This window comes from Coffea eugenioides, chromosome 9 (assembly GCF_003713205.1).
Source record: "Coffea eugenioides isolate CCC68of chromosome 9, Ceug_1.0, whole genome shotgun sequence".
NCBI classification, from domain to species: Eukaryota; Viridiplantae; Streptophyta; class Magnoliopsida; order Gentianales; family Rubiaceae; genus Coffea; species Coffea eugenioides.
The window spans coordinates 15381707-15409109 of NC_040043.1; the positions used below are offsets into that span (position 1 = coordinate 15381707).

General features: G+C 33.8%; 2 protein-coding genes and 1 non-coding gene across 3 annotated transcripts; 2 read left to right on the forward strand and 1 right to left on the reverse strand.

Annotated features, from left to right (window-relative positions):
- Positions 1–1619: 1619 nt before the first annotated feature.
- Positions 1620–19815, forward strand: LOC113782303 (monomethylxanthine methyltransferase 1-like). The gene is made up of 2 exons (XM_027328193.1): positions 1620–1694; positions 19237–19815. Exons 1-2 carry the CDS (start codon positions 1620–1622, stop codon positions 19813–19815), a joined length of 654 nt encoding a protein of 217 aa, XP_027183994.1.
- On the reverse strand, positions 4081–4187 carry LOC113748550. The gene has a single exon (XR_003464403.1). It is a non-coding gene; the product is annotated as a small nucleolar RNA R71 (small nucleolar RNA).
- Positions 19816–19957: 142 nt separating the features above from the next.
- LOC113782305 (probable caffeine synthase 3) lies at positions 19958–22167 on the forward strand. Its single transcript, XM_027328194.1, has 2 exons — positions 19958–20023; positions 21766–22167. The coding sequence occupies exons 1-2, from the start codon at positions 19958–19960 to the stop codon at positions 22165–22167; spliced, it is 468 nt and encodes a 155-aa protein (XP_027183995.1).
- The last annotated feature ends 5236 nt before the right edge of the window (positions 22168–27403 follow it).

Sequence of the window (27403 nt, forward strand, 5' to 3'; positions counted from 1 at the left end):
AGGAGCAATAGAAAAGAAAAGACGAAGAGAAAAACTCTTCGTTCTTCCTTGGTGCCGACTGCTGAGACTAATCACCTCTTTCGCTCAAAACAACTATGACTTTTTAAAGCCAACGCAAACAAGAAGACTTCCTTGTTCTCACGTCTCTTACTTTCCTAAACTACTAATACTTCCTAATTTTCTCCAAAGAAAAGGAGATTCCCTAAATTGACAAAAGATAACCTATTTGTTTCTTAATACAAAAAGAAAGACCAATTATCTCAGATAAGGAAACATGCTTCTAAGAACTTCCATTCGAACTGGGATACTACCACTCGTAGTAAAATCTCGAGTCTCTGAGACTTGACAGTAGGATTTGAACGAGCCCACAAAGAACTGGCTAAAAATTTTCATTAAACCACTTTTTACTCCTTTTCTCGTCATATTCCTACAATTAGCACAAATTATCAAATATGAGTAGAATTTATCCATTAATACAATATTTGGCTAAAATCAAAGGAGAAATAATCACAAAATTAATAACAACAATGCAACCTATCAGCAACCAAACATAAATCCAACAATAAAGAAAGAAGGAGTGAAAAAATTACTCATTCAATTGAAGAAACAAGAGTTTTCAATTTCCATTATCTTCATTGTCTTCAAAATATTGAGCACATCAAGAGTTCTCCAAGAATTCTCCAAGAAAAATGAAAGACTAAGCTAACTAAAAAAACTAGAGAAATATGTTCAAGAAAACTAAGTCTTTACTCCTATATTTCTAGTTGTTCCTTGTTGCCAGAGAATCAAGAAAAAGTAGTCTTTGAGTTCCCAAAATGCTGCTGCAACATCCCCTCAAATGTCCCTAAAAAAGTGTGAAAATGATGTATGTGGAAGGTGCTAGGACTGGAGCCGTGATTGGTTCGCGATCTAACCGGTTGAACCGGCCGGTTCAACTCAGGTTTCAAAACACTACCTATTAGTGCTCTACGCTACTAACACGTTTTCATTTCAGCTTGGACGTTATGTGTCATGTTTCACACGGACAAAACATGTTGTGCCTACGTTTTACATATAATTCTTTGAATTATACTCTCTCCGAAATGTTTGTTGCATTTTAGGATTTCAACTTTTTAATAATAGTGGATTGATAGTGTTGTTAAAGGATTTGTTTCCATAATTACCTTTAAAAATTCAAATTTTAAATTTGAATTTAGTATAAAATATCAATAAAGATGAGGACAACATTGAAAAAAAAAAATCAAAAGTGACTTTAATTTGACAAACATTTTGGAATGTTTCAAAATAGAAGTTATTACACTTTTAATGGGATGGAAGAAGTGATACAACTTTTCAGTGTTATGCATACCATTTACTTCGTGTCTCGTTCTCATTGGTTGTGCCTTTCTCTTTCATTAATCCATCTACTAACTAGCTACGTATGTGTGTGAAGTGGCTTTCTCTTTGACCAGTTGACAGATTTTCTGTCAATTCAAATGCACTTCACACCCGTATGTAGTCAGTTAGTACACGGATTTAAGAAAATTCCGCTATTTAAGTCCCAAACTTCGTTCTACTATCAATCATTAGCCGACACTTTCTTCAGCAGTCCCGATTCGATTAAGAACTAGAGATCAGAAATGGAACTCCAACAAATACTGCATATGAATAGGGGCGAAGGTGACACAAGCTACGCAAAGAATTCATCCTACCAAGTCAGTCAGTCTCTCTATCTCTCTCTTAACACACACACAGAGTAGTACTAACTCATGCTATGACACGTTGATATCTAAAACAAACAGAGTTTACGAACCCATCCTCGCAAGTCATTTTGGAGAAGCTATTATACCTGACATATTCCATAGGTTTGCGAAGAATGCAGCAAAGCTTCTCCGCATGGGCAAAGGCTTCTTTAATAGTCTTTTCATCTCTCTTGCCAAAAAACTAGAGAAATCGGACATGTAAATGTTTGTTTATAGATATGTAGTACCATGCTGATATCATGTGTATGGGAAGACTTTTATTTGGCATAAGTGATAGGTCACAATTTTGTCATTTATTTTATAATTAATTCTCTCCTATTATCTTACCAAATGTGTATTAATTGGTGGATTCTACTCACTTTTAAAAATTTGTATTGATCGCAGGGAGTTGGAATAAAATGTGGTAAAAAGGTGCAAATTTTTCACTACAATTGCTATTTGGCATAGTAGTGTCAAGTCAGGTCTCAACGTGTCCAGAAAATGCGAGAAAGGTGCGTAACACCAACTGCCAATTGGAAGTGCAACATGGGGCCGCAAACATTCCATTAGTTGATTGTTTGATTTGAATTGATAAAGGTAGTTTAGCACAAAAAGGAAGCTTGCCAATTAGGAGATTTCCTAGTTTGTTGGCTGCGACTGAATAGGAGACAGAAGTCAATTGAGATGAGGACTCCACTTAGCTTTTGGAGAGCCAGCCGCCATAAGAAAATAGGAGGAATCTAGCTTTTGGCTTTTGGCTAATTCCTATTTTCTGATTCCATCATATGACTGATCCCAAGGAAGAAACATTAGTCATTCTTTTGACTTTGTAATCTTTCCTTATTCTTATTGCAGCGGATTTTTCATTTCAATTGAGAGACGATGTACGCGACAATTACTTCAGCAATTTTGCATGGGATTCTCTCAATAGAGATGAACTAAACTTTTATTTCTAATCAATGAACAACGGAGGACTTGGTTCAACTTAAATTGTGAGATCAAACTGATTTACTTTTTCCTATTATTTTCTGGTATTCGTATATTTCCTACTTTATATTTTTATGGTTGTCATATTATTCAATTATCCGGGGCCCAGATCTTAGACTAATGCGATAACCTAAAACCAATTAGAGTAATTAAATCTGTAATTGTTTAATTATTCTAAACTAGTGAAAACTGGCATGATTGGTTTGTGTCAGAGAAATATACGGACTAATTTGAAACAACCCTCGTAGCGTATTGTTTAATTAGAACAGATTTCTCTAATTCGTAAGGCAATTGGGAAATTGAATTTTACGGTCGTACCTAGAGTTATTTCGTAATTAGGGTAGTAGCTAACGGTCGTACCTTGGCTATCGATAATTAAGGAGAAATTGATTGTCATCGCTTGTTTGACAATTATAATTTATTTATCAGTTTATAAGTGAAATTATTCTTACATTGATGATCAATTAGGAAAACCATTCCGAAGTTGCTTCTTGACTAGAGTTTGTCCAATAACATTTGAATTTTTATAATTTTTATTTAATTGCAATATTCGAGTAGCATAGCTTATTGTTAATTCTTATAAAATCCCCCATATCTTGAATTCTAGAAGAAACGAATTACCCCTAATTCCTGTAGATTCGACCCTGCTTACCACTGTATACAAAATCGATACTTTATTTGAACAGGTATTTATTATTGCACAAGCTCGACACCTGTCAATTTTTGGCGCCGTTGTCAAGGACTGTCGTTAGTTAATTTGTTTCTTTTTAAGTTAATTCTCGTTTTAATTTTCTAGTATTTTTCTAGTTTATGCCTCGTTCTTCTCGTACGGGTGAATTAATTTTTGATCCTGAAGTAGAGAAGATCACGTGCCAAAAGCGAAAAGAGACCAGACAGCTCAGGGAAGAGCAATCTAGTGCTGCATCTCAGAGACTTTATCCAGAAGTTGAATTAACAAGTTCGCTTGATGATATTTCGAGTGACCCGAATCGAGAAGAAATCACTATGGCTAATGCATGAACATTGAAGGAACTGGCTGCTCCTAATTTAAATCAGCAGCGCTTATGCATTACTTTTTCAAATTTAAATGATAACACCCTGTTTGAGTTAAAATCTGGTCTAATTTATCTTTTACCATCTTTTCATGATTTATCAGGTGATGAGTCTCATAAGCACTTTCAAGAGTTTGATATTATTTGTAACAGTATGAAACTTCCGGAAATTACGGAAGAACAAATAAAAATGAGCGCATTTCCTTTCTCTCAAGGACTCAGTAAAAGACTAGTTGTACTACCTACCTCCAGGTAGTATCACCACTTGGGAGCAGCTAAAAAAAAATTATTAAAAATTTTTTTTTGCGTCTCGAGCTATAAGTCTGAGGAAGGAGATATGCGCTATCAAACAACATCCAGGGGAGTCGCTCTATGATTATTGGGAGAGATTCAAGAAGTTATGCATCAAATACCCTCAACACCAAATAAGCGAGCAATTGCTCATCCAGTACTTTTACGAGTGGCTACTTTTTAGAGACATGAGTATTATTGATGCTGCAAGTGGAAGGGCGTTGGTAAACAAAACTTCTCGAGAAGTATGGGAGTTGATTAAAGGGATAGCCGAGAGCTCGCAGCAGTTCGGCACAAGGGAAGATGTCCTGATACGTAGAGTAAATGAGATAGAAACATCCTCTATCCTGTAACAACTATTCGAGTTAACATCTTTTGTTAGGCAATTGACTGTAGGAAATGCACAACAAGCCAAGGTATGTGGGATTTGTACTGCCATGGGCCATTCTACAGAGATGTATCCAATGATTTAAGAAGAAAGTGTAGAGCAAGTAAACATGGTTGGTCATGCGCCTGCGCCAAAAAAGTCATATGATCCGTATTCGAACACGTATAATCCGAGTTGGAGAGATCACCCTAACCTCAATTATGGAGGAAATAGACAATCAAATTTTGCACTGAATAGACAGCAAAGATATCAACAGCAATACTAACCTCGGCAGCCACCACCTCCTCCAAGTTCAAGCCTGTCTTTAGAAAAAATGATGAAACAATTAATTGTTAGTAATATGCAATTTCAACAAAAGACAGAATCTGACTTATAAAATTTAAGGAATCAAATGGATCAGATGCAAGCAATGCAGATTCAGATAAGTCAGATGGCAATATCAATCAACCGTTTGGAATCCCAAGTTCACGAAAAATTGCCATCTCAACTTGAACTGAATTCAAAGAATGTAAGTGCAATGACCTTAACGAGCGGGAAGAAAATTCAGAGATCCGAACTCGTGACTCCAAAGGACAAGGATGAAGAAAAGATCGAGAAAGAGCTTGAGGAGGAGGATAGAAACAGCAAAAATCCAGGGGTACTCCCTGACCTAATCATTGAAGTTAAAACTAATTCGCCTCCCATTCCTAGCAGGTTGGAGAAATCGAAAAAGCAAGACAAGGAGAAAGAGATCTTGGAGGTATTCCGCAAGGTAGAGATCAACATTCCCCTACTAGATGCAATCAAACAAGTGCCAAAGTACGTGACATTTTTGAAAGATTTGTGCGTCAACAAAGAAGATTGAGGGGAGATGAAAGAGTCATTGTGGGGGGGAATGTGTCAACGATTCTATAGAAGAATCTCCCACTGAAATGTAGAGATCCAGGTATGTTGACTATCCCCTGTAGGATAGGTAATATTTTGATTAGAAATGCCATGTTGGACTTAGGAGTATCAATCAATGTAATGCCTAAATCTATCTATACTTCTTTGAACCTTGGTCCGTTAAAAGAAACTGAGATAATAATTCGATTAACTGACCGAACAAATGAATATACTGATGGGTTGGCCAAGAATGTGTTGGTTAAAATTAATGAATTGGTATTCCCATCTAATTTTTATGTACTTGACATAGATGATGATCATTCCCTCGACCCCTCGTCTTTGTTGTTAGGTACACCCTTTTTAGCACAATCCAGACTAAAATTGATGTTAATAAGGGTATCTTGTTCATAAAATTTGGTGAAAAAATTGTTCATTTCAATATTTTTGAAACCATGAAATACCTCTTGAACTTTAATTTTAACTCTATTTTTTTCGTAAGTGTTATTGATCCTGCGGTGCAGGTAGTATTTGAATTTGTGGGTAGGAATGAATTAGAAGTTGTTCTAACCAAACACTTCGAGTTAGACACAATTCATGAGGTAGAATTGAGTGAAAATCTGAAGTGTATGATTGGAGTGTTACACTCGTTGCCAACCACGACGACAATGTATGAGCTCACACCTATTTTTATACCCGAATCTTACCAAAAGGTACTATCGTCTGTGGTGCAGGCACCTATACTTGAATTAAAACCTTTACCGAAACACTTGAAATATGCATACTTGGGCGAGAAAGAAACGCTTCCGGTGATTAACTTGGCGAGACTGTTGGAAACCCAAGAAGACAAGTTAATCCGAGTTCTTAGAGAGTATAAGCAGGCAATAGGATGGACCATCGCTGACATTGAAGAGATCAGTCCCTCTATGTGTATGTACCGAATAAGGCTCGAAAAGGATGCCAAACTTGTAAAGCAAGTTCAAAGGAGTCTCAATCCCCTCATGATGGAAATGGTGAAAAAAGAAATACTAAAATTGCTAGATGTGGGAATCGCATACGCAATATCAAACAGTCCGTGGGTGAGCCCGATACAGGTAGCCCGATACAGGAATGACAGTGGAGGCCAATCAGAAGGGTGAACTTATGCCAGTACGCAAACCCACCGAATGGCGGCAATGTATCAACTACCAAAAATTAAACGATGTCACGAAAAATGACCATTTTCCCCTTCCTTTTATTGACCAAATGATTGAGCGGTTAGCTTGTCGAGTTCACTATTAATTTTTGGACGAATTTTCAGGGTATTTTCAAATTGCAATCGTACCAGAGAATCAAGAGAAGATCACCTTCACGTGCCCGTTTGGAACTTTCACATACAGGTGAATGCCTTTCGGATTGTGCAATACCCCTGCGACATTTTAGAGATGTATGGTGAGCACTTTTTAAGAATATGTTGAAAAAATTATTAAAATTTTCAAGGACGACTTTAGTGTATATGGTGATAGTTTCGATAATTGTCTAGATAATCTGAAATTGATCTTGTTTAGATGTATAGAAATTAATCTCGTGTTTAATTGAAAAAAATGTCATTTTATAGTTGAGTACGGGATAGTTCTATGTCATGTAGTATCTTCTAAGGGTATTGAGGTTGATCAGGTTAAAATAGACATTTTATTTGCTTTACCTTACCCCGCGAGTGTGCGAAAAATGTATTCTTTTTTTAGACATGCAGGTTTTTACCGAAAGTTCATTAAGGATTTCTCGAAAATTGGATCTGCCCTGTTCAAACTCTTACGAAAAGATGCGACTTTTGACTTCGATGTCGAGTGTGAGAGAGCATTCGACAAGTTAAATGAGCTATTCACATCGCCATCGATCATCTAACCTCCTGATTGAAATCTCCCATTTGAGATCATGTGTGATGCCAGTGATCATGCAGTGGGAGCAGTGTTGGGACAGAGAGTAGGAAAAGCAACCCATGCCATCTACTACGCATCAAGGGCTTTGAATTGAGTTCAATTAAATTACTCCACCATAAAAAAGGAGCTTTTAGCAGTTGTCTTTGCTTTAGAGAAATTTAGGTCATATTTATTAGGAACTAAAGTTGTTGTACATTCTGATCATGCAACTCTGAGATACTCGATGATGAAGAAAAATGTGAAATAGAGGCTAATAAGGTGGATATTGCTCTTGCAAGAATTCGATCTGGAAATAAGGGATAAAAGAGACTCGAAGAATTTGGTAACTGACCATTTAAGTTGCATACCAGTTGGAGAGGAGAACGTGCCATTGAGGAATACATTCCCTGATGAACAATTATTTTCGCTAAATTCTAAATTGCCTTAGTATGCTGATTTAGTTAGTTACCTAATAACTGGCAAATTACCTGCAGATTGGCCCAAAGCAAATAGAGACAAGCTAAAGAGCGACCATTTATATGGAGAAAAATAAAGTTTTTCTTTTCATGATCAGCAGATCTCAAGAAAAACTTTTGTCGTTGGCCAAAAGGTTCTGCTCTACCAATCGCGACTTAAGTTATTTCCAGGTAAACTGTGTTCTCGGTGGATTGATCCTTTTATAGTGACTAATGTTTTTCACTTTGGTGTAGTAGAAATACAAAATTTAAAGATCGAGAAGAAATGTGTCGTCAACAGCCACCGTATTAAATTTTATTATGAAGGATTGCCAGTGGAAGAGGGAGAGATGCTGCACCTCAAAGAGCCGTCTCAGGAATGTTAAGGGCGACTAACTATGTCTAGCGAAACACGTTAAAGAAAGACGATTATTAGGAGGTAACCTAATTTTTTTACTTGTTTGTTCAGTTCTAATTGATAGCTTCAATATGTTTTCTAAAAGTTTTCTCAAATTTTTGATTTAATTTTTCATTTTTGATGATTAGTAGGTGTTCCTCCGACGTGACACTCTCGCGTCAATGGGGTGTGTGGTAATGTGCAATTCCCAGGTGCTTCATCAGAAGGGTTTGCATCCTCATGACGTGCCCGCGTCAAATCACCTGGAGAGCTCTTTCTTCGATCTTAGAGCGGACTGACTGACATGACGCGCCCGGGTCAACAGGGCACGTGGTAATGAGCAATTCTCGAACTCCCCATTAGAAGGGTTTCCACCCTTATAACGCACATGTATCAACCGAGCATGTGGTAGCTTTTAATTCAATAACTCTTCATTAGAAGGGTTCTTACGTCCAGAACGTGCCCACGTCGTGTTCGAGAGAAAGGTATGTATATATATATATAATTCATTAATTAAAAAATTGAAATTTTTTTTACATTTTTGTTTAAATTCAAATTTTAAATTTCAAATCTCTAATTTTAAATTTAAAATAAAAAAAATCGCCGCACCTATTTCTTTTTCTCCTCTTTCTTTCTTTCTTCCTTTCTTTTTCTTTCTTTCTCTTTCTTTCTTTCTTCTTCCCCTATTTCCCTTTTTTTCCCTTTCGGCCGAAGCCCAAACACCACCTAGACATCCATCGCTGCTTCACCGCTCAATCGATAGACGCACGCCGTCGCTAGAGCTCGCTATCTCTCTCTGTCCATCTCTCTGTTTCTTCGTTGTCGCTCCCTCCCCCAAGTTGACCGCCACCACTGTCGCACTTCAAGTGACTAACGTGAACTCCGCCACCATCCCTTGCACGCCACCACTGTCGTCGCCGCACTTCATTAGCTGCCTCATCCTCCACCAACGCTATCAACCCCAGTCGTTCGTCGCATTTCAACGCCCCTCTCCCTCCTACATCCGCGTAGTCTGTAACCACCTAGGAGTCGCCCTTCCAGTCACCATCGCCTCTCTTTGCGGCTCACTTTTCGCCAAGAATTGTTGCCGGTCAACGGTGTGACGGTATCTCTTTGTCTCAATCACTTGGCAAACCTCTGGAGTATTAATTTTTGCAGTTGCATTCTGGACTTCACTGAAAATCATTTTGCTAAATTATTGTATTGAGTTGCTGGAATCAATTTTTGGACTAAATTGAGGATTCTGTGGTTGCATTATTAATTGGTTGAATTAAATTACATTGTTGGGAGTAATCTGCCTATTAATTGAGTGACTGATTTGCTTGGGACATCTACTAAGACTTTGAGTGGATAAATTGAGCAATAAACTGTGCTTTTTGAGTTGATTGTTGCATTGGACATAGTTGCCACATCTGGATTACTTGCTTCATATATTCGGTAGAAATTCTGTTTCTCTTGTTGATTGGGTTGACTGGTAGAGACTATGGTTAAGTAAAATTCCACTTCCAAGTCTAGAACTCCTAAATATCAACCTACTACACCTCAACCCACCATTCCTGTTAATGAGCCTATCAACCAACCGTCTTCCTTGGGTGTCTGAACACATCTAGATAGGGGTAAAGGTGTCCATGTTGCTACACCCTCTCACTTTGGGGCTCATCTAAACTTCACTAAAGCCGCTGATAAACAGCGATATGCTGTGTGCTCCGAGCGGCGTATCATCCCTGCAAATGTCTTGACAAACTTATCATGAGTGCACTGGGTATAAGGTTGAGCGGATGTTTACCGCTATTGGTTGGCGACCTTATATTGACATTTTCTGTCCTGTTTTGTTGAACTAGTTAGAGAGTTTTACTCCACTTTTGAATTCAACTTGCCTACGGGGTATATTGTAGATACCCCAAATGTGATTCGCTTCCGTCTAATGAGTCAAGAGTTCAATTTCTCCATTACTTAGTCTAATTTGGCATTTGGATTTATTGATCGGGAATATGCTGAGACTAGGAAGTACGCTGAGAGTGCCTGTGACTATATAGAACCATTTTTCTCTCACTACCCCGATATTTGGATGAAAATATCTATTGACGGGGACCGTTACGATCCTTCCAGATCTAGGAGTTCTTATCTTAAGGATCCGAGTTCTTGTTTTGTTCAGCGATTCGTCTCTACCCCTTTTCTTCTCTAACTTTTCTCTACTTCTTCTTCTCATCTAGAATATGAGTGACTAAAGAAAAGAAATTGATGGTTTTATGAGAGTTCTTTATTGAGAATAATATGTAAGAGAGATGAGTTAAATACCAATTCCATTTGACTCTTGTGGGCAGAAAAAAATACTATTTTAGTGGGTTTGAATCTCTTTATTGATAAGTAGATGCTGGTAAGGATGAAGTAAAGGCCGGGTGCCTTTGTTCTTGTTTTGAAAACTAAATATAGGTTAGGGACTTGTATATAATTTAGTTAAAGTCCCTAATTATCTGATGTAACTATATTGATTCCCAAAACATTTTTTTTCTTTCTCAAATTGTCCTTCAAATATTTGTGAGACATTTTTACTCTTCAAAAATGCTTGTGGACATCACATGCATGGCTTTCCATCTCTTTAACCCAGAAATTCCTAATTTTATAATGAAATTTAAAATTTTTCTACAAATGCAGCTTTTTGAGTATAGCATTCCGTGAAGTGATGTTCGCATTTGCAAAATGCGAGCTCACTGAGTTCGCATTTCACAGATGTGATTTATCATTGAATTTCTGACTTGCAAAATCCCAAAAAAAAATGCTTCAGACCTCGCATTTGTTAGTTTTTGAATATTAATAAATTCATGCTCATGCATTTCTATTTTTTTTTATATATATTCAAGAAAACCATTTTAGTTTTTCTTTTGAGTGTGGGTTTTGCTTTTTATTTTGTAAAATTTCGGAGAATGAATATTTAGGTTATTATCCATTGATCTTGAATTTCACATTAACAGAACACTAATATTACCTGGTCCCATAATTAGATTTGTGCCTGTTGTAAATGCTTTTTAAATTCAAGCACTTCCTATGCTATCTAATTATGCCTATTGCTGAGCAAGTTATTGAATTAGTTAATTATCATATTAGCATCTAGTTTAAAAATAACATTTTTCTTTGACAAAGATGTACAATATTATCTAGTCAAATAATAATGATAGAAGTAATGCGCATACGACATTGTACAACTTCATTGATAATAGAGCTACAATTTTACTAAACTTTGAGTACTAGATATATGGAAGCTTTAACAAACAAAGAAGCAAAGAGGAGGGATGCAGCTATCAACAAACAAATAGGGAACTATGGGAAGCTTTATGGAAGACGCCTATTAAACACAAAATGAAAATATTTGTGTGGAAATGCATCAACAATGGGCTACCAGTCAAGGCTCAAATTTTCAACAGAACAAGGAAAGGAGATCCGGTTTGCTGTGGGTGTGGAGAGAGCGTGGAGACCATTGAGCATGTACTATTGCAGTGCAAGAAAGCAAAAGAAATATGGAAATTTGCATTGGTACAATAGGATGGACTACAAGACCAAACTGGATGCTTCAAACAGTGGTGGAACATGATGATGAATGCAAGAACTAGGAACGATGGTGAAGATCACATAGCCTTAACAGTTAATGTGCTATGGCAGATTTGGAAAGCTAGAAATGCAAGAGTCTTCAACTCCTTACAACAGGAAAAGTAAATGAAAAGGCAACTAAGGAATGGAAAGAACACATGGATGCAGTTCAACACAATCCGAGGAAGAGCACAGCAGAAACAAGAAGGCAACATGGAAATGGACAAGGGGAACAGGCAGATTCTGAGGCTGTAACTCTGAAGCTCGCAATCCAGCACCAGAAGCAATACAACTCCTTTGGCATTGGCATCACAGCTTCGACTGCTGCAAACCAAGGGTTAGCAGCCTGGTCACTAAGAGAGAGACCATCAGGAAACAAAGATCAAGACCTGGCAGAGGCAGTGAGATTATGCATGGTCAAGGCAGCAAGGAAAGGATGGAGAAAAATCAACATACGGTTTGAAAACAAAAACATGCTGGCACAGTTTCAAAATGGGAAAGCATGGACTATAGCAATAGAAGCTATCATGGAGGACGTCCAGCAAATGTCACTATGGTTTCGAATGTGCTCTTTTGGAAGATTGAATGAAGACACTGATAGCTTATGCTACAGTTTGAGCAAAATTGCTCTTTTGAATTTTTGTGATATGGAGTGGAACTACGCCACTTTGTAGTGCTAAATGCACTCTTGTAAAGATAGGAGCCTTTGCTCCAAAAGTGTACAATTTTTCATGTTATAAAATTTCTATCGTTTCGGAAAAAAAAAATTGAGTACTAGATATACAATAACAGTAGTTGATGCGTAGTTGACGTAGAATTAGTTGTCCTAAGGCTTACTTCAAATATCTTAAAAATCTAATTCTAACTACGAAATATTAATTGGGTTGGTATTTAGTATTTGTTAGATTAGTGATATTATTTAGTTTTACCATGGGTTTAAGAGAGAGCTATCCAATATGTTGAATAGCACTTTTTATTTTTAAAACTCGCACGAGGTAAACGAGGTGAGTTTGCACTAAAAGGGGTAAAATGATCTTGTTTAAAAGATGGGATGTTGATTTGGAGAGTATTAGTTCAAAGTGTGGAAAAAGGAACTGTATTTGAATGTCTGATCAGTAACCGAGGTAGTAACCGCCCGCGGTTTTGAAGATGAGCTTAGTCGGGAAGATAGTTAGCAAATGCAAGCGTTTGGCACTTCTTTTTTTTTTTAAGCCTAAAACCTTTATCATTTTTTTTTTCAAAAACATGAACCTTGCATTTATCAAATGCGAAGACTTCACATTTCATAAATGCGAAGATTCTACTTCTAGAATCAGCCCCAAAAACAATCCCTCTAGTAGAAAAACCTTTTTTTTTCATCACAATTTAAGAATTTACGCCAAAATTAGATGGAAGGACAAAAAAAAACACCCTTTATAGAGTTGAGTGACATTTTCTGCTAAAAAAATAATTTGATGACCAAAAGACGTAGAACTTAAAAGTTTAGTGATATTTGTTGCCATTTGCTCTACTAATATTAATAAATTTTTGAGTGAATAGTCAAAATAGTTACTACATTATTCAAAATGGCATGATTTGCTCGTCTAACATTTTTTATGGTCAAAAAAGTCATTCAACTGAAAAAAGTGACATTGAGATAATTTTGTCAATTTCTACCAGTAAACCATCCGGTTACACTGTTACTTGTGTTGGACCAACATTCTCCCATGGGAAAAATTGTCTCCTCAATCCTCACTCATCCCTGGTCGGGTCATTTTGTCGCCGCCTCATCTCTAGTCTCTCCCTCTTTTTCTTTAACTCCCTCAATCTTTATCCTTTCTCTGTTTCTCAGCAAACAAATTCTCTCTCTCTCTCTCCCCATCACCCCCTTTAACATAGACGGACAAACACACGGTAAAGATATTTTTCTTGGATGGCTTCCATTTTCAGTTCCCCGTGTAATCTCCTCAGATCTCAATACCCTTTAGGCAAATTTTTAAAACAAAAAAAGTCGACATTTGCTTTGGGTTTTATCTTTTATATGAGGAAACAATTTGAGAATGTTGGTCAAGATGGTGAGGTGGTGACCATGGCCAATGAATCATGAAAAGAAAAATGAATCCAAAAAAAGATTTCTTTTTCTTTGCAATTATTCTTTTTTATTCCTTTCCAATTCTGCTTTCTTCACTTTTGTTGCATTCACTTAAAATGCTTTATGGATTCTTTCATGAGAAGCAGCTGTTAAGACCGCCCTCAGCACTTTCACAAGGAGCACTGTTAAGAAGAACTATACTAGAGAGCAGGGTGTCAAAATCCAGGAAGATGGTGAAAATGGTGGCATTTTGGTGCTGTGGGACGAGAAGTTTCAGTGTGTGTTGGTAGTCTTTCTGGATACAAGGATAAATAGAGGGAGAAACCGGACGATTTACCTATACAAATTGACAAAATGATTTGAATAGCGCTTTTTTTTCAGTTGAGTGACCTTTTTTGCCATAAAAAAATTGGGTGATCAAATCGTGCCATTTTAAATAATTTAGTGACAATTTTGGACATTGCCTCTAAGTTTTAACCAATAATAGTTGATACACATGAACACTTCTACGACACCTACAAATATTTGTTATTCCAAAAATATAAGTTTTGGAATTAGTTAGGGGCAACAGAAGACAGTGGCGGAGCCACATACAAGCAAGTGGGGTCAATTGACCCCACTTAACTTTGAAAAATTAGTTCTTAGGTTTACGAAATTTAAAAAATTTTAAAGTTGCATCTTATTTGATCCCACTATATTTTATCAAATTATATTTCCTATATACATTGACCCCAAAAAAATTGAAGATTCATAATTCTTACTATCACAATAATTTTGAATTTATTTCAAATTATCTATGAAAGTTAGTTCAAGATTAAATTCATCTAAAATTTCCAAAAACAAGGTGTGAACTTTTTTGAGTGGAGTGAGAAAATCAATTTTTTTTTTCAAACTTCAAAGTCTTCAAAAACAAGAATTATTCAAGTGGATGGTAAACTTTTTATTTATAATATGAAATTAAGTTATTATGATTTTTATTTATAATAGGATAAAGATAAATTTTATAAAATAAACCTGTAGAAGATCAAGTTGATGATGATTCGCAGATTATTTTAAAAAATTCAAGAGGTTCAGTTACTTACATTGAAAAATATGCATTTAACAAAATTGATAATGAATTGATTTTGCAACATTTAAAAAAAAAATTCATAGGGTACAATTATAGCCTGTATATAATGTTAGTAACTTTTTTTAAAAAAATAAATAAATTTTGCTATACTAAATTTTGACCCCACAGGCAAAAGACAAAGTATAATGAACACTTTATTTCTTTATATTGTCATACGCCAAATCAGTCCTTGGTGAACAATATATCCAAGCCTTTTATACCATTTGTGGGTTGATTAGAGTTATAATTTGGTTGCATTACTTCCACTGTTACAAACTCTTTGAAATCTTGTCAAAAAAAACAAATTTCAAATTATTTGTGATGTAAATAAAATATTATTTAAAATAATTTTGATATCCAAACACACTATATATTACCGACCAAATACTGGCCCCAAAAAAATTGCACTTCAGTCCTTTCATTTACGTCCCCGGACCCTGCTTTGTCCAGGCTGCATTTATCATCATGCCCCCACTTCCTTTGACATTTGCACTTTCCTTTTTAGTTTTAATTATTTTATTAGCTCGGCCCCATTCCTCATTCTCCTGCACGTGACCTATCTGCTACTAACACGTATTCACTTTAGCTTGGATGTTACGTGTCATGCTTTGCATGGACAAAACACATTTTTTTCTATTTAGTCATTGAAGAGGTGTTAAATGTTTGTTGCATTTTGAAATTCCAACATTTTAAAAATAGAGGATTGATAGTTGATAGGTTGCATTTTTCTTATTAAATTTATAATTATTTTTTTCTTGATTTTAGTCAAATATTGTATTAATTGATATATTCTATTTATATTTGATATTTGGTACTAGTTACAGGGAAGTGGAGAAAAAGTGGTTAAAGGGACAATCTTCCAGAATATTTTGAACTAGTTTGATGTGGACGCGGTCAATATCTGTTGTCAAGTCCGAGAAGCTCGGGATTTTTCATGCGCGCAAAGGTTTCGTAGTTCGTGTCAAACTTTGAGCAAATTTTGACTGAAAATTTAGGAGATATCTTTATTAGTTATAGGATTTAGTTAGAAAATAATGAAAATTATCGTTTGAAGCTTCCTTTTCCACTTGGGAGTTTACTTCATTTTAGCATGCTACAAACTAGGAGAAAATGTAGGAATTGAGACGGCTGGTTTTCTCGCTTGAGTAGTACTTCCGAAAGAAAAGAATTTTGGGGGACTGGGGGAGGGAGGGGTCATGACTCTTTGCTTCAAAAGAGAAGGAAACGATAGACTTTAGTTCTTAGTTTTTGGTGGCCGCATGTCCATCGAGATTCACCATAATTTTGCATTGAGATTTTTCCCAACGATGAGCGGCTAATTTCTTTTGCTAGTCAAGGGATAATAAAGGATTTGGTTCATCTATAATTGTGAGATTTAATTGTTTTCATTTATTTCTTTTATTTATTGGTATTCGTATGTTTTCTAATTTAATTTCTTATGATTATTATGTTATTTGAATATCAAGGGCCTGGTATTTAAATTAATCTAATAACCTCATATCAATTAGAGTAATTAAATTCGTAATTATTTAATTGCTTTAAACTAGTGGTAATTGGCATGATTGAATTTGTGTTAGGGGAACATATGGGTTAATTTAAAATAACCATTGTAGCGTGTTATTTGGTTAGAATAAGGATTTTTTAATTCTTAAGACAATTGGAAAATTAAACTCTAAGGTTGTACCTAGGGTTATTTTTTGATTAGGGCAGTTGTTAATAGTTATACCTTAATTACCAATACAATAAGGAAAAGTTGACTGTCATCGCTTGTTTGGCAGTTATAACTTATTTGTCAGTAAATAAATGAAATTATTGTTACATCCATGATCAATTGAATGAACTATTTCCAAAGTTATTTCTTGGCTAGAGTTTATTTATTATTGTTTCAATTTTAATAAATTATCAGTTAGGTCTTTTTGTTTGAGTTGTTTAATTATTCTCATTTTTATAAAAATCCCCCATACTATGTACTCTAAAAGAAACAAATTATCCCCAATCCCTATGGATTCAATCCTACTCACCATTATATATAAAATTAATATTTTTTTAAGTAAGTATTTATTATTACACTCAACACCTGTCAATAGCAGTGTTAGAGGATTTGTTTTCAAAAACCTTCGAAAATTCAAGATTCAAATTTGAATTTAGTATGAAATATAAATAAAGGTGAGGTTAACATTAATAAAAAGAGATTAAAAGTAACTTTGATTTTAGTAAAATGACAAATATTTTGAAATATTTTAAAATAAAAAATATGATACTTTCAATAGAACGGAGTGAATAATAAATATAACTTTTCTGCAATATGCCTATCATTTCCTTTGTGTCTCGTTCCCAATGGCCGTGGCTTTCTGTTTGACCAGTCGACAGATTTTCTGTCAATTCAAATGCACTTTACACACATATGTAGCCAGTTAGTACACGGATTTAAGAAATTTCCGCTATTTAAGTCCGAAACTTCTTTGTACCATCAATCATTAACCGACACTTTCTTCAGCCGTCCCGATTCGGCAATGACAGAGCCAAGGGAGGCTGAGCGGTGCCATGGCCCCTAAGTTTTAAAAATTTTAATTCATAATATGTAAATATATGTATAAGATAAAGTTGGCATTCCTAATTTTTTATAATTTTAATTTATATTATGAGAGTTTATACATATATATATATATATATCTGTATGTGCGTATGAATTAGTCACCTTTGATTTAATTTTTTCTTCAAAAAAAGTTATTTATTTTTTATCGTGCTAATTATTTAACATTCAAAAAATTAAACATATAATTTGGTAATCCATAGTAAATTGACCCAATTTGATATATTATAATAAAAGACTCAATTCATAATTATCAATGGGCTAAAACAAAAATAATTACTTTATTGGTCCATATACAAATATACAACTTAGCCTAATTGATAAAAAAAATTAAAATTAGTGAACTATACTCTTGTTGACCCATATACAAATATACAAATAATTACTTGAAGGCTTGGTGAAGACAAGAAATTGAGTGATCTATCTTGTTGTTGATAGATTGATTATATTTATTCTCACTCTTCCTATGTCAATTGCAACTATAGAACGGGTATTTTCAATTATGAATATAATCAAAATAAAGATCCAAAACAAGATAAAAGATAATTTCTTGAATGATTGTCTAACAATGTACATAAAAAAAAGGAAGTTGTTCAAAAATTTAGTACTGATTCAATTATAGATGAATTTAGTTCTATGAAAGAACGTAAAACTCAGTTTACTTTTAAGAAAAGAGGTTGAAATTCAAGATATGCTAACATAACTTTTATCTTTTATTAATTGAAAATAGTTATATTTATATTGCATAGTTATATTTTTATTTTTGCACAAGTGACATATTGGAGCATTTTCTCATAATGTACAATTTGGGTAATTTGTGATGTTATAAGATATTTAATAAAAAGTTATTTCTTATCCTGATTTTTGTTATGACTATGCTGCATATTTATGAAATAGACATACCTTTATAATTAAAATTAATATTTGATATTTTAAGATGTCATATATTTAAATAGTTGAAAATTATTTTGAATATAACATATTAAGATAATTTTGTTTAGAAAAATTTTGGCCCCCCTCCCAAGGAAAAAATCCTGGCTCCGTTCTATAATCTATAGAATAGACATTTTCAATTATGAAGATAATCAAAAAAAATCTCCAATACAAGATAAAAGATAATTTCTTGAATAATTGTCTAACAATGTACATAAAAAAGAAAGTTGTTCGAAAATTTAGCATTGATTCAATTATACATGAATTTAGTTCTATAAAAGAACGTAAATCTCAATTTACTTTTAATAAAAGAGAATGAAATTTCAAGGTATGCTAACATAACTTTTATCTTTTTTTAATTGAAAATAGTTATATTTATATTGCATAGTTATATTTTCTTTTTTTGTACAAGTGACATATTGGAGCATCTTCTCATAATGTGCAACTTAAGTGGTTTGTGATGTTATAAGATATTTAATCAAAGATTATTTCTTGTCTTAATTTTAGTTATGACTCTGTTACATATTTATGAAATAGACATATCTTTATAATTAAAGTTAATATTTGATATTATAAGATGTCATATATTTAAATAAATGAAAATTATTTTGAATATTAAGGTAATTTTGTTCGAAAAAATTCCCCCCCCCCAAAAGAAAAAATCCTAGCTCCGTCATTGCGCGTATTCGGTTAAGTACTGCGTATGAATGGAGGCGAAGGCGACACAAGCTACGCAAAGAATTCACCCTACCAAATCTGTCTGTCTCTCTGTCTCTATCTCTTTAACACACACACACACACAGAGTAGTACTAACTCATGCTATGACACGTTGATCTCTATAATAGTATATCTTTTTTTCCTCCTTAACATTTGTTTTTTGGAGTGGTGTATCTAGAATTCGGTTCTCACCAAGGTGAAACCTGCCCTTGAACAATGCTTACGAGAATTGTTGCGCGCCAACTTACCCAACATCAACAAGTGCCTTAAAGTTGCGGATTTGGGATGCGCTTCTGGCCCAAACACAGTTTTAACAGTTTGGAACATTATACAAAGTGTCGACAAAGTTGGCCAGGAAAAGAAGAATGCATTCGAACCTCCCACCATTCAGATTTTTCTGAATGATCTTTTCCAAAATGATTTCAATTCGGTTTTCAAGTCGCTGCCAAGCTTCTACCGCAAACTTGAGAAAGAAAACGGACGCAAAATAGGATCGTGCCTGATAGCCGCAATGCCTGGCTCTTTCTACGGCAGACTCTTCCCCGAGGAGTCCATGCATTTTTTACACCCTTCTTACAGTCTTCACTGGTTATCTCAGGTCTTTGAATTAATCCCTTTTATCCTTTTCCTTTCTCTTGTAGCAAAAATCGTTCATGATTTTCATTCAATCTCAAGGTATCCACAAGAATCCAAGAAGTGCAAGAAATTGCAAGATTTAACAGCTGAACCATTTGCTCTTCGAAGTTCTGATGCCTGAGAAGCTCAGGATCAAAGACTTCAATAGTCCACCTTTCCTTAGCCACTGATTTCACCCATCTAGGGAGGACGATTTCTTCTTCCTGAAGGGCGTTTCTAGGTTGTTTACCAGTTAATAATTCCAAAAGTAAGACACCAAAACTATGGACATCAGCCTTCTGGGAGACCTTGCGGGAATCAACCACCTCAGTTGCTTTGTAACCAATCAGGTCTGAAGTCGGAATGGGGGAAACCAATCTTGTTATGCAATACTCAGAAACGCAGGCATCATAGTACTGCTTGAGGAAGATGTTGGATGACTTGATGTTTCCATGGCTACTGCTCGATCCAAGGGAATAAACATACTCTATACCACTGGCAGTGCCATATGCAATTCTACACCTAATCACCCAAGTCAAGGCTGCTCTGTCTGACCCTCTATTTTCTGCAGCCATGTCCAAGCGAGTGATGAAACTGGAGCCTATTTTCTTCACTATTTACCATCTTAAGATTATTTCCAAGAACATGAATCTAGATACAAGGATACTTTGCAACAATGATGATACTGCAACTGCAACTATGATAATACTGCAATTTGAACAGAAAATAAAATTGAATGAGATTTTACGTCTCTGAACAACTGACCATCTCCCTGGACTGCTTTGGACGTCAAGGGCCATACAGAAAAACAGGAAGGATGTACACAACAAGATTAAGAAGAACTTCAGTTGTGATGGCACGTGATTAACTTGTATGTTTGAGACTATGTAAGAACTAAGAAGAACTACTGCACATTACTGGCTGCATCTGACTAGCTTATAAAAATTCTCCCTAGCACTTAATAAGCTCGCATTTGGAGAATGCGATCTTATTTTTCTTTTTTTCTGGAAACACTTACCTCGCATTTGTGAAATGCGAGGTATCTGAACTCGCATTTCACAAATGCGAAGATCACAAGTCCGGAACCAACTTCAAAAATTACCCCCTTTGTAGAATAACTTTTTTTTTTCATCACAATTTAAGAATTTTCTCCCTCCCAGTTGGCTAATTATATTTTTTATTTTGACATTATTTGTCTACATATATAATATCAAAACCTTATAAATCACTCTTTTATAGATTCTTAGTAAAATATTCAATGTGAAATCGAGATTAAAAATTATTTTGATCTTTTTAATTCATCTCTTTACTTTTAATGGCAAATCTAAACTTATAACCATCATATTTGTTTCCTATTTTTAGGTAAATTACTTACAATATGTAAAAAATTTTAAGGAAATTGAAGATAGCCATATCAATATTTTATCATATAAATTATGATTTTTTTATTCTTAATTTATAATACACATGCACGAGCGCGCGCACGCATATATAAATAATTGATATGTAATTATAATGTGTATATGTATATATGTGTAAAACTATATACAAATATTTATTTTTTTAAACTTTATTTTAGTAGTAGGGGATGGGGTGGCAGATAGGTAGGGGGTATCCTTCCCGTCCCCTACCTCATTTAAAACAGGAGGAGAAAAATGTCCTCCACCTCGTCCCACCCTATTAGCCACTTCCCCACCCTATTACATCTGTTTTCATTGTCATCTCTAGATGCTTGTTATCACACAACTTCAATACATTTAAGATAATTCTTTCCTTGAGTTTCGTCTAGCCTCCACCAAATTAATTTGTTGAAAGTTAGAAATATAGTGGGATTTAATTTGTCAGGTATTTTTTCCCCTTTTTGGTAAAAAAAAAGTATTGGAAAGGAAGAAATCGTTCATTATTTAATTTTTTGGCAACTTTTCTATATGAAGTATGAACTAAAAACACAAGTAATAATATATTCATATTGAAATTAAGGGAAAAAAAACTGTGCATTTTATGCTAGACTTGACGTTTTAACAAACTGGCTAATTTCCAAGTCTGGCGCTTCAAATAATTTGAATTGAATTGATGATTGGCATATCTGCAGGGACATCTGGAGGAAGAAAGAATGGATAGTTTCAATCTTCCAAACTATACTTCTTCAGTAGAAGAAATAAGGTACATAATTGAGGAGGAAGGTTCTTTTGAAATTTTGTACCTGGAGACTTTTAAGCTCCGTCATGATGCTGGCTTCTCCATTGATGATGATTACCAGTTACGATCCCATTCCCAAGTATACTGCGATGAACATGTTAGAGCAGCGTATGTGGCATCATTCATTAGAGTAGTTTACGAACCCACCCTCGCAAGTCATTTTGGAGAAGCTATTATACCTGACATATGCCACAGGTTTGCGAAGAATGCAGCAAAGCTACTCCGCATGGGCAAAGGCTTCTTTAATAATCTTATCATTTCTTTTGCCAAAAAACCAGAGAAATTGGACATGTAAATGTTTGTTTTTAGATATGTAGTACTAAGCTGATATCATATGTATGGGAAGACCTTTTTTTTTTTTTTTTTTTGCATAAGCGACTGGGGATTCGATTACATATTTACGGTGGCTTTCCCTCCATTCAAGTGTGGAATGCATTTCTGAATGCGTTACACACCTAAAAACTATGGACAAATTAAATGCTTGTTAACTACTATGCCCGTAAAGATTTTTAAAGCAAAAGTTTTTTAAATACTATGCCTCTAATGTTTTCAAGTGAACACGTTACATTGATAGTGAAAGTGCAGCTTAATTGATAAGATACTTTACCTATAACCGTCTAGAGATCGGACAAGGGGCATGGACGGTTGCAGATGCAACCGTCCCCAACGGTTTTGGCCATTTTCAACAGCGCGTAACTTTGGTTATACACGACGTAACTTTGTTTGCACAACGTGTAATTTTAGTATAAAATTTTGCGAGCCCCACACACGGTGTGAAAATCGATGCACAACTTGTTATCTGGACCGCACAAATTTTTTTGACCAAATCATGGCCATTAACTGCTCAGGGACGGTCATACTGATGACCGTCCCTGCCCCATTTCCCTAGAGATCATGCGTTTGAGTTATCAAAAATCACTATTGATCCTTGTTAAGAGAAAACAAAATGGTGGACATATCACACAAATTATTGTACTGTAAATTAGACTAATGTTTGCTAATTTAATTCAAAGTAGCATATTGCAAGATTTGAGAATTATCACATTTTTTTGCCACTTAATAAATTAATGAACATATCTATACGGAAAAATCTTGAGTAGGCTTGATATATTTACCTCTCTTGTAAATTTTGTGGTCACTCAAGTGACTTTCGAATCCTGGTTGAGTGATTTTGAAAATGATTTGTCATGAGAGCTACAAGATTTTGAGTCCAGTTTCTTAAAACACGTCCACTTTAAAGATGATTTTTGTATGTTAGTGTGTATTTCCCGAACTGTGCCGAATTTGAAAATTGTCTTGGTTATGCTACATCTTGTAAACATTTTATTTTCTTCTCTACCTTTTTTCTTCTCTGATTATTCTTTACTTCTTCTTCTCTTCTCAGAGGCTTCGTGGTCTCTCTCTCGTGAATTTTATTTTATTTTATTTTATTAATAAAATCTCTCCTAAGTTTTCTTGGTAAGAATTTTCTTTTTCTCTAGAGATTCCTAGCGAGAATTTCTATTCTCACAGGGGTTCCTATGGAGATTTTTGTGTTTTTTAAATTTTTTTTAATTTTGTTATTAGATCTAAAATTTTTTGGTTCTTGGATCTATTTCGACAGATATTATCATCATTATTGAAGATTAAAACAGTTTATTAGCAAATCTGGTGATTACAACATGCACAAACGGGAGATACAACTATGTATCAAATTTAAAAATTCTTGTATTTTTTTAGATCTATTGTATCTATTGAATTATAGATCTTAATTTCTAATGCATATTTAACCTTTCATTAGAATAGTGATGTAAATCCAATCGTGCTGGACAATTTCTAGCAATCTGTTAATTTAATGTACTTTTTATAAAATAGGGCTACGTCTTTTGATTTATGGTAAAAAAAACCCCCATACAGTGCACCAGGTATTTCACATTCTTCCTAGAGGTTCTATTTCTGTATTCCCATGATTCTGAAATTTCCTATACTTCATTAAATTTCCCGATGCTGCTTTTTTTTTTTTTTTTTGTGTACTTTACCAAAATTTGTCTCATTTATTGTGTCTTTTTCCGTTATCCCTCGTAGAATTGTGATCAAATAGTTTGCAATATCAACTCTTGTATTTTTTTGCCAACTGTGAGACAAATTTTTATCCATGGCAATAAAAGCCCTTTTTTGTTCTCTTGCTTTTACTAAAGTTTGCATGATATCCTTTTGAATTTTGAGGCTAATCGGCTATGCATTAGTACTAGTCAATATTTGATCATCACTTTGTATTCTCATGAATGATTAGTTGCATTAATTCAATATATCAGGTTGCATTGTTTTTTTTTTTTCATTTGATAAAAAATCTGGTTTTCATGATTTTGCAGTAGTGAGTAGATTTTAATTAAGCATACAATTTACTTAGTGATGGACTTTAAGCTGTGGAGTGACAAATTTTCTGAGCTTTTCCCTATTGTAAAGACAACTGAGAAGCTCGAAAGGCCTATAATCGCAAAATTTACGGGCCAACAAGTATTATTAACAAATAAGGAAGTGTCAACAACACATGGGTCATGGTCTAATTTCCTTGTATTAATTCTTGTCTGACAATATGGATTTGACCTTGGAGATTAATTTGAGGAAGAATGCCCAGTGCCCATGTTATTTATTTATTTTTCATTGGAAGACACAGTCCACAGAAAACCATGAGACATAGAAACTGAAAGAAGAGCATTCAGCTTTTAAAGCTTTAAGTTGAGGATTCAAATGTAGGTAGAATTGAGATGATATAGACTTCAAAATTTAAGTACCAAAACTATTTTACCATATAAAGAATTGAAATTTAACATGATGTTGGAGAGTATGTCTTTTTTTTCTTTTACATGTGTAAAATGTCTGAAATGCGGTACATTTTGCTCGGTTAATAAATTTAACTAAAAATAATAACCATTATTTTGACATAAACTAAAAAGAATAATGTATTAAAACTTAACAAGTGGTAACATCAATAAGCATTATACAGTATATACTGGTGCTTTGCACACAGGTGTGCAATAGAAAAATACATAATATTTATGGTAAATGCATTTTTCATTGTTAAAGTAAAATCTAATCTCTTAAATTTCATTCACATAATAATTGTTATATTGATAGCTATAATGTTTAGAATTAATTATGTTGAATAGTGAATAGTTGAAGCAAAACATGTTTCGATACAGCTAGCTATAAATATATGTTTAGGTAGTTAAATAAAAATAGTTGTTATAAGGATAAAAATGAAAGTTCATAAAATGACAAATAATGTTTGTAAACCCCCTCCTCTTCTTTTATACTAGTAGTTAAAGCACATTTGATGCGTGTGCAATAATAAATAATTATTTAAAATTTATTTAATGATATTTGTTGAAATTATTATTTATGAGATTTGATTTTATATTTTTATAATACATATATAAAATTGACATTTATATAAATAAAATGTGCAGATGGGGATCATTACATTATGGGTAGTGTACCAACGACCCGCTGTGGGTACAGGCAAATAGAATTAATGAGGAGTATACTCAATAATTATCTAGCTGAGCTATTGTGGTGGAGAGCGAAGCGCGTCCGATGGTCGAATTCACCGGCCACAGGAAACAAATAAACACCGGTATAAGCAACCAAGAATATCCCTACCGAAGGGAAAAAGACTCGCTTCATCGCACTTTGATAAGCTTGTTTCCTTTTTCATTTATCCTAAATTATAGTTCACTTTTCAATTAAAAAATGTAATTAATTTTAGCTATTTTAATCAAGGTTGTTTCTCATTCATATGCGGCATGCTTAACTGAAGAGAATTAACGGGTTATGAGACATTTGGGTTTTACCCATATTAAATCCTAATTGGATTATATTATATGTTTAAAAATTATCTCCAATTTTAAAATAACTTTAAAAAAAAACTAATCTTGTCTTAAAGATATTGTTTTAAAAAATAACTAATTTTATCTTAATGATTCTGCTTTCTATCAAATTATTATATATAGAACTATAGTCAATTCTTTTTCAAATCACAATTATTGAAATCTTACATATTCCAAATTACTTCCTTAATCACAATTATTAAAATCTTACATATTTCAAATTACTTCTTTTCACCACCATAGCGTTGATTAGTATTCAAATTCTTTACCATTTCTTCCATTTAATTTTGAATTAATTTAGTGTAAAAAAGAGAATTAACTATTACACCAACAGATTTATCAATATTATTGGAAACTGAATATTTATTGATGAAGAAAAATAATTTGCTAGATTTTTTCTACTTAATTAAATATGAATATATATTTCTAGATTTATGGTCATTATAAAAATTTAAATTATCTAAAAGAATATTTATAAAAAAAGAATAAATATCAAGTTCTTGGTATGGGGTACATGATTTAATTATACTATTATATTATAGTGAAAGTATGTAAACAAATTTTTAAAAATTAGTAAATAATTGAATATTTAGAATACATTAATTTTTTAAAGTTAATATAGATGAACATGTAGAATTGTTGTTAATTTTTTTATTTTAAATTATTTTTATTTTTATAAATTTGTAATAAACACAAAAAAGACCGTGTTAAGGCACGGACAAAATTCTAGTAGTATAATTATTTGTGTAAAAACAAATCTCACTGAAAACATGACAAGTATTCCTAAACAGCAGCACATTCATTGGATGCGCCTTTCATACTTTTATTAATAAGTTTTTAACATTAAAACTAGTTGATGTACACGAACACTCTAGGTCTAGGGCACCTACAAATATTTGCTATTCCGAAAATATATAAGTTTTGGAATCGGTTAGGGGCAACAAAAGACAAAGTATATAATGAACGTTTATTTCTTTATGTTGTCATACACCAAGTCTCCTGAGGTGAACAGTATATCAAAGCCTTACATACCACTTGTGGGTTGATTAGAGTTATAATTTGCTTGTATTACTTCCACTATGACAAGCTCTTTGTAATCCAGTCAACAAAAAAAATCCAGAATATTACGTTCCCACATTTATGCCAACTCTATCATAACCAACATTATTTGCTTCTAAATCCCCATTCCTTTGTTAAAATTGGTATCGTTTGTTAAAAAAAAAATCCCCATTCCTTTGTATTATTTTCCTTTATAGCCTGTCGATCAATGAAAATAAAAAAAAATAAAATGGCCAATAAAGAGTAATTGTTACTATTATTTTGCAATTTACTTGCTTGATAAAAAACGTGATACAATCAAGTTAAAGTTATTCATGAAGTATCCATAAGATATTCGTGTTTATCAAGTAAAGATTACATGTCAATACAATTTATCAATGTGGATAATTCTTTTTTCTATCAGGACAATTTATCAATATGGATAATTTTTTTTCGACGTGGTAGGGATTTCTCACTATAAACACAGTGAATATATGCAGGATCATTTCGTAAATTGGGACCAAATTAATTAATCATGACGCATGCATTATATTTTTCTGAATTTCTTTGTCAAAGAATTTTTATTTGACACTATATCTGTCAATGAAAATATCAAAGTAAAAA

Coding starts and splice junctions, on each gene's coding strand:
- LOC113782303 (XM_027328193.1), top strand. CDS start 1,620: ATGGAACTCCAACAAATACTGCATATGAATAGGGGCGAAGGTGACACA. Junction 1,695..19,236: donor CAAAGAATTCATCCTACCAA/GTCAGTCAGTCT, acceptor TGGTGTATCTAG/AATTCGGTTCTCACCAAGGT.
- LOC113782305 (XM_027328194.1), top strand. CDS start 19,958: ATGGACATCAGCCTTCTGGGAGACCTTGCGGGAATCAACCACCTCAGT. Junction 20,024..21,765: donor GTTGCTTTGTAACCAATCAG/GTCTGAAGTCGG, acceptor GCATATCTGCAG/GGACATCTGGAGGAAGAAAG.